Source organism: Peromyscus leucopus, chromosome 4 (assembly GCF_004664715.2).
Source record: "Peromyscus leucopus breed LL Stock chromosome 4, UCI_PerLeu_2.1, whole genome shotgun sequence".
NCBI classification, from domain to species: Eukaryota; Metazoa; Chordata; class Mammalia; order Rodentia; family Cricetidae; genus Peromyscus; species Peromyscus leucopus.
In genome coordinates this window covers 139,576,928-139,585,218 of record NC_051066.1, presented here as the reverse complement: position 1 = coordinate 139,585,218, position 8,291 = coordinate 139,576,928, and the positions used below count along the sequence as shown (strand labels likewise).

Here is an 8,291-nt window from a genome sequence, read left to right as displayed (position 1 = left end):
CAAGGCATCCCACCATAGGGACTAGGCTCCAAAAAGCCAGCTCATGCACCTGTCCCATTACTAGGGACCCCACAAACAGACCAAGCTACACAACTGTCACCCATGAAGAGGGCCTAGGTCAGTCCCAGGCAGGCTCCCTAGCTGTTGGTCTAGAGTCCATAAGCTCCCATGAGCTCGGGGCAGCTGTCTCTGTGGGTTTCCCCTTCGTGATCTTGTTACTGGATGAAGATTCTATGATGACAATTAGGGTAGTCACCAGGGTCCTCGGGAAGGAGAGAGAAGGAGGCAGAAGCAGCATTGGAGGTGTGGCAGGATGCTTTCTGAAACCAACACGAGACAGTCACACACAGATTCAAGGGGCCGAATAAATAAATAAATAAATAAATAAATAAATAAATATAGTGTTACCGCTCTAGTTGGCATCGTGAACGTGGGGGAGCAGAGCTTAAAAATGAGGCAGACCAAAGTTTCATGCAATAGCCAACTTTATTCAGAGAATCAGACAATTTATACTCTGAGAGTATTCTTGAGAGTTAAGCAAGGTCATATGAGCAAAGGTCACATGAATTCAGGCTGTATACAGTCACGAGGGCAAGGTCACATTAGTTCAAGCTGTGTATAGTCAACTCATTCTTGGAAACATCGTTCTGAGGAATGGGTAAAATGATGGGTAATCTAAAGTAACCCACCTGCGTTTTACACCCGGCAGGGCACGAAAGCACGTTCCAAGAACAGCCCATGTTATGGAGGGACAGAGGTTACAAGACTCTTGTTTACCTGGAGTTTTCTCACAAGGCCTCAGAAATCTCCTCGCACGGCTTCAGTCATGGACCATTCATGTATTCCAACAATAGAGAAAGAATAAAAGGGAGAAATCCTCACCAAGCCAGGCCTGCTAACCCTAGTTACACTGGAGCAAGTTCAAGGCCAGCCTAGGGTACAGAGTGAGTTCAAGGCCAGCTAGATAATTTAGTAAAACTGTGTCTCATATTCAACAATAAAAAAAAAAAAAAAATTGAGGACATAAATCCACAGCAGAGTGTTTGCCTAGCCCATGCATGGACATGGGTTCAAGTCTCAGTAGCACATATACAAAAATAAATAAAAAAAAAAAGAGAAATAACTCATTTCAATAAATATTAGACTGGAAAACCAACAATGAAAGTTTTGAAAGACAGACATAGAAAAGGAATTAGGTTACCTTCCAAAGAAGTTAGGAAAGGGCTTGGAGACAGCTCATCAGTAAAGTTCTGCCCTCACAAGCACGAGGGCTCAGTCCCCAGAACCCATGTGAAAATGCCACAGGACATGGTGGTGCCTGCGTATAATCCCAGAGCTGGGAGGTGGAGACCTGCTGACCAGCCACTCTAGCCTAACTGGTGAGATCCGGGGCAGCGAAAGACCCTTTTTCAAAGGAGATGGGCAACGTTTCTAAAGATGATACCTGAGATAATCATCTAGCCTCCACGTTTGTGCATGCACGTACATGAGTACACGTACACACGTACACACGTACACACGTACACACACACACACACACACACACACACACACACACACACACACACACACACACGGAGGCATGAGTATCTGATCTGGACTCTCAGCTCCGTGAGTAGCATGATAAAAACAACTGGACTCAGCTTAAGTGAAGAGGAACACGCTACAGTCAGTGAAAACACTATTCAAGAATAAGGGGGAGGAGGTTGCTGGAAAGTTAGCTCAGTGGTTCAGAGCGTTTGTTGCTCTTAGAGAGGACCCAGGTTCAATTCCCAGAACCCACATGGAGGATCACGACTGTCTGTAACTCCAGTCCTGAGAGATCCAGCCCCCTCTCTGACCTCTGAGAGCGCCAGGTACATACTTGGTGCACTTACATAATGCAGGCAAAGCAAAACACACAAACACATAGGAAAAATCAAATGAGTCTTTCTTAAAAAATAATAAAGGTGGGGCTAGAGAATTGGTCCAGCAGTTAAGAGCACTTGCTGTTCTTCCAAAGAACCTGGGTTCAGTCCCAGCACCCACATCAGGAGCTCACCTCTAACACCTTCTTCCCACACGCATTCGGCACACACTCACACAGACACTCATTTTAAAGGGGGAGGTGAAACAAGGGTGTTATTGGGCAAACAGAGAGAACCGTCTGTCAAAAGGAGGTCAGGAAGATGAACTTGAACCTGGACAGTGATTCCCCAGGTGGGTATAAGCCGCAAGGTGAGCCAGAATATCAGAGAGGCACAGATTTGAGAAGCAGGAGAGGCCCGGAGAAGGAACCAAAACCTCAAAGACGGGAATGGCAAACAGCAGCAAAGCCCAAGGAAGCGGCGGCGGAATCAGGGTTAGGCAACTCTCCCTTTGGAAGCACATTCCCATCCGTGGTGTGTGTGACTCTTTGAGAAGCACACATGCATGCAGGAGTCCGCAGAGGCCAGAAGAGGGCATCAGATCCCCCAGAATTGGAATTACAGATGCTTGCTAGCTTTCAAGGGCATGCTGGGACCTGAACCAGCATCCTCCGGGTGTGCTATAAGAACAGCAAGTGCTCTTAACCACTGACTACTCTCTCTAGCCCTCCAAAACATCTTTATAAAACCCTAACTCTGCTTCATAAAAAAAAAAAAATGATAATAAAACCAGGTTTCAAATACGGAGAAGAGGCTGAGGATTTTGCTCAGGGGTAGGGCTTGCCTAGCAAGTGTTAAAACCTTGGTTTCAGTCTCCAGCACTAAGAGGGAGGGAGGGAGGGAGGGAGGGAGGGAGGGAGGGAGGGAGGGAGGGAGGGAGGGCAAAAAAAAAAAAAACATTACCTGCTCCAGAAAGGGTAAAATACTAACTTTAAAGTTGGATAAATCAAGGATTAGAGAGATGTTTCAATGGTTCTAAGAGCACTTGGTGCTCTTGCAGATGACCCAGGCCCCGACATGGTGGCTTGCAACGGTCTATAACTCCAGTTAAGAGCACTTGCTGCTCTTCCAAAGAACCTGGGTTCAGTCCCAGCACCCACATCAGGAGCTCACCTCTAACACCTTTGGGTCTCCACCAGCACCAGGCACATATGCAGTTGCACTTACACACAGGCAGGAAAAATACACACAAAATAAAAATCTTATTTAAAAAAAAAAATCAGTAAATTGGGCCAGGCAGTGATGACGCACACCTTTAATCCCAGCACTCGGGAGGCAGAGCCAGGCAGATCTCTGTGAGTTCAAGGCCAGCCTGGTCTACAGAGCGAGTTCCAGGACAGGCACCAAAACTACAGAGAAACCCTGTCTCAAAAAACAAACAAAAATCAGTAAATCATCCATGGATACTTCAACTTGTAATTAAACAATTAGAAAGTGTACAAATTGAGGAAGGTGGAAATATTTCTTCAACACTGTGTACTTAAAATAAGGGATGAGGCCAGGTGTGCTGCACACACCAGAAATTGTAGCACTTGGGAGGCTGAGGCAAAAAGGATTTCAAATTTGGGGAAGAAAACAAAAATGAACCAAAGAAGAGCAGAAAATAAAGACTGAGGATGTAGCTCAGTTCACAGACTGCTTGCCACAAATGCACGAGGCCCTGGGTCTGGTCCCCAGCACCACGTAAACTGGATACAGTAGTACACATCTATAATCCCAGCACACAAGGTGGAGGCCATCCTCAGCTACATATCAAGATCCAGGCCAACCTGAGCTACATGAAACCTGATCTCGGGAGCGCGCGGGAGGGGGGGGGAGGGGGGGGGAGTGGCGGGACAAAGGAAGAAAAGGAGGCAGGAAGGACTGGCCAGGGGGCTCATGGGATCAAGATGCTTGCTGCTAAGTCTGACAGCCTGAATTTGATCCCAGAACCCTGGTGGAGGAAGAAAACCAAGTCCTTCCTGCAAGTTCTTCTCTGACCTCCACAACAGTGTCACCACACGCCACTCCAAACAAATAAATACACGTAACAAACATTTTTGAAAGACAGCACAAAGTTAGCTGATTTAAACCAATGCATCCTGGCTTTAATTATACTAAGAGTCAGAAGATGCACATGGCAATGCTGATGTCATAAACAAATTTGAATAGCCGCTTTCCCTAAAGCCACTCCCCAAGCAATGACCAGTCTCTTGCTGATGTCATAAGCTGCCCACTGTGACCACCCATTCTGTCCCTTGACAACACAGAGTCTCAGCCCTTCGAGTCGAAGGGTTGTAACCTGCTAACTTCACCTCCCTGGAAGCTACTGTTTTGGGCTCTTGTATCTGCTTGAGTTAACTTCTCTTGTGGCTCTCTGCTGGTTTTCTCTGCGTAGCTGCTGCTGACGGAACTTGAAGAGTAAGACTTTCACTCTAGAGTCCCAAGAGCCAAAGCCTCGCAGAAGACAGCACAATCTTTCTTACAAAACGGCTTTTCCTTGAGAGGTGTGTCATCTAGCCTTTGGCAGCAGGACACCTGGCTTCCAGTCAAGTCCCCATGGAGCCAGAATCCATAGAAATCTGTCCTTATAACCCTCACCACCGAATTCCACTCAGCAGACTCCAGTACCACCTGGCATCATGCAGGAAGAAGAATCCCAAGAAAGCCAAAAAGATGGCTAGTTGTAAATACAACGCCTGCCACGTGGTCCCCATCAGGAAGCTGGCTGAACACGAAGCTACTTGTGTCAACAGAAGCTCCATGGAGGAAGAGGACACTCTGAGCCCTCTGCACGTGAGTCTCCCACAGCCGCAGAACGAGGACCCGCTACAGGTCCCTTGGCTTTCCAACCCGGATATATGGAATGTTGACGGTGCCAACGGTCACCCAATGTTCGTCCTTAAGAGTTTTGTTCCCCAAAAACTTGTTTGTGAAAGTGACACTCCAGAGTCACAGAGAGGAGACCAACCCCCAGAAGATCCTCAGACCCGGACCAGGAGGGCAAACCTCTAGCAGCGAGAAGAGGGCTCTCAAATGCGTGGATAGACACGAATCTCAGAATAAAAGCCTGCAAAGTAACCGGCCCTGCTCTTGATTGTTTCAAACGGCTTAGGAGGTCTGAGGTGAGGGAGGTGGGGTTTATAACATAGGTGGGAACTCCCATGGGGAACACTTTGACAGTAGCGATGAAAATGTTCATCACACACAGGCTTTAATCAAGTAATTCTACACCCAAGACTTCACCCTGTACAGACAGCCACATGTGGCAAATGAGGTCGAGCAGTTATTCAGTGAGGTGTGATTTATAGCAGCACTGACTTACTCATAAGGAGGGCCTACCTGGGGGAGTGACGTCGAGGCTTTACCAATGAGAGAAGGCACTGTGATGAGCCAGCTGTAGAAACTGTGTACAGAGGTTGGAAGCGGGGCACAGCGTGTTCGGAAAAGTTTCTAGTTAGGCTCAGCTCACCCCGCAGTCTCTCTGGCAGCTACTTGGTTCTTAAACAGGCAGAGATACCACCTAAGCCAGTGACCCCACGTTCCAATAAAACTGTCTACACAAACAAGAGGCAGGCTAGATTTGGCCAGTGGGATGTAGATCGCCAAACCCTGAGTTTAACTGATAAAAAGCCTAAAAAAGTCTACATTAAGGAATGCCAGTTTTACAGGGCCAGAGAGGAAACATGATATGCGTGCCTGTGTTTACATGGCACACACAAGATACAATGGGACTCTGTCCCCAGAGGTCTAAGTGGCTATCACCTGATAAAAGAGCTTCCTCCCTAGACTAATAACGGCTGCCTGAATGGAAGACAAGGAGGTAACCAAGGAGCAAGGATGACATCTCCCCGTTTCTTCGCCTGCGCATACATGTGAATGTGCTACCTGGCTTAAATATATATAACAGCAGCCAGAAGCCATAATTAGGGTTTTTTTTAATGTAAGTTTTTAAGGAAGAAATCTTTACTTCTGAAGACATGGTCTTATTGTGTAGCTGGCCTAGAAGTAACCATATAGTCCAATTGGCCTTGAACTGTGAAGTGAACTTCCTGTTTCTGCTGGGGTCACAGGGGTCATGCCACATCCAGTTTGGGAGGAAAGTTTTTTTCTTGGGCACACTCCACTCTTGTATATTATTAGAGGGGCCGGCCTTAATATTATACATCCCAGGGGCTCAGGAGAGAGAACTACTAACGGCGAGGACTATTTTCGGGAAATAGAATCTCAGCACACCGAGCTCTGAAGTTCACTTGCTTTAATTCCTCTGGCATAACATCCTTTATACACAGCTTCAGTTCTGTTCTCGTGCCTAGCTCCTCTTTTGTCTGATTTCTCTCTGTATTTATCTACTGTTCCCTCTAAGTTCTATCTTAATTGTTCCCTCTATGTTCTATCTTAATTCTCTCGTCTAAATTCTGTCTCATCTAGGTCCTTTTCATCTTGTTCTTACCCAGCTAGTACTTCCCCATCTGACTCTTCCTCATCTTCCATCTCATCCACATGTACTCTCTGGTCAAAATCCTCCTTGTTCCTCCCGGGTCTTCGTCTCTCTGTCCTCCACGTGCCCTGGAAGTCCCGGTATATATACACTTACAAGCAGTAATCCCTTGGCAGTGCAAACTCAGGCTTCCAGGGTCAAACGGAGGGGTGATAAGAATCACAGAGAGAGAGGCAGTAACTGTTAAAACAAGCCCAGGGGTGAGGCAGGTGCAGTTCAGTGAGAACCTACCTGAGCATGGGGCTCAGGCATAGACTAGGAGGTAGAGTGAGAAAAGCAGGGCCTGTCCCCAAGACCCCTTGCATAAGAGCAGGGACATGTCTGAACTGTGGTGTGCTGGCTCGGTCATGTCTTCAGATGTTATTTCTTGCCCTGCTGGAGAGGGTGTGACTCTTAACCTCCCACAGGTTCATCAAACCTCCAACCTCCAACCCAAGGACACTCATGCAAGCTACTCAACACTTCCTGATCTAGACATTAGGCTTAGCATCTCCCTCTTCAAGCTCATGACTGATCACCAGTTACGGGCCATGCTCTACCCACTGAACCTAACCAAGGAGGCAACAGCCTGGGCAATTGATGCCACCACCTCAGATATATGGCCCTAGGGCTAAGCAGCCTTCTGAACACTGGCCAGAGTTGGGAGGTTCTGCCAGCCCTCTCTTTAGTAATGGTCTCACCTAACGGCTGGCTCAGCTTAAAGCAGCAGCATCTTCTTGGAGGCCCAGAGCCACCCATGGCCCTAGCCAAGTACCGTACAGCCGTGAGGCATTAAGACAAAGCTGAATGCACCATTCCAACAGCCTCTCCGAACCAGTTTCCATCCACCCACACCACGAGTTCTTGGGAGCTTTGCGGAGACACCCACTGGGCAAAGCTGGTAACTCTGAGGACAAAGGTCCACATGCCTTTATGTCAACTGAAGCCACTGAGGCACTTCAAGCAAGGCCTAGAAGGCAGAGTCACGCTGCATAGGGAGAACGGCATTTTATTGTGGAGAGAATGTACCAACGGGGGATGAGAAAAGGAACACTCCTAGCCACACCCCCTATCCTAAGCAGGGGTGAGATGAGGCCAGGCCTGCTGAGAGCTTGGGAGAAGCTAACAGGGCTCCTTGTGGCATCGGGGGCAGGACAGACAGGCCCAGGAGTGGGACTTTGTTCTGTTAGCACCAGGAACTTCACGAAGCTAGACCTGGGGACAGGATATAGTGTGTTCCTTCTGCTGCCACTGAGTAGTCTGAGGGGCTGACAGCAGACGACTTCCTGAAGCTGATCACCTGAATGTGATTTCAATGCATACCTCACCCCCACCCTAGCCCCTGTAAACATGAAAACAGGCTTGTGCCCTCTAAGCCCCTTCAGGACAGAATGAGGGTCCGAGATGATCGGCTGGGCTTTAAGCGGCCCAGGAGCTGCCGGGCTTTCTCTTGCATGAAGAGCTGGTCTTTGGTGCCTCCACAGGCCACCATCTTCCAGGCGCTGGTCATCTGGTAGGAGGTGAGAGGGTAAGCTCAGTAACAAACCCTGGTGGTCCTGGCTAGTAAGGGTGGGGACATTTCTAGGACCCTCCCCCTGGATGTGGAAGCCAGCCTATGCTCCCTCCATTTTCTTTGGTGGTCTCAGGGAAGTCATGGCCCACCTGTGGGCTCAACAGTGAAGCAGGAGGCTGAGGCAGGGGAAATGCACAGCACCCGTTGGCCTCATGAGAAGCCACAGCTGGACAGATCCTCAAGCTGGGATGCAAGGGCCCAGACCAGCTGCTGTCAATAACAGAGCACTAAGCAAACCAAACACAGGTAATGACCCGGTGACAGGTTAAGTCCAGGCCTCAGGAAGGAAATGGGGCTGGGGAAATCTAGGCAGGGGAGATCAGGAACGACTTCCCATAGGAAGTAGCATTTG

At 48.4% G+C, this 8,291-nt stretch overlaps 2 protein-coding genes across 2 annotated transcripts in view; one reads left to right on the top strand and one right to left on the bottom strand.

Moving 5' to 3' along the window:
• Nucleotides 1-4,138: 4,138 nt before the first annotated feature.
• Nucleotides 4,139-4,998, top strand: Gtsf1l (gametocyte specific factor 1 like). The gene is given in 2 exon segments (XM_028868619.2): nt 4,139-4,847; nt 4,849-4,998. Coding segments are annotated over 2 exon segments (537 nt in total). The 5' UTR covers nt 4,139-4,445; the 3' UTR covers nt 4,984-4,998.
• Nucleotides 4,999-7,359: 2,361 nt separating this feature from the next.
• The window catches only part of Mybl2 (MYB proto-oncogene like 2), a 33,799-nt gene continuing 32,867 nt past the window's right edge, over nt 7,360-8,291 (bottom strand). Inside the window, exon 14 of the mRNA XM_037205426.1 lies at nt 7,360-7,876. Within this exon, the coding sequence (XP_037061321.1) occupies nt 7,748-7,876 (129 nt within the window). The 3' untranslated portion in view covers nt 7,360-7,747. The remainder of the gene's footprint in view (nt 7,877-8,291) is intronic.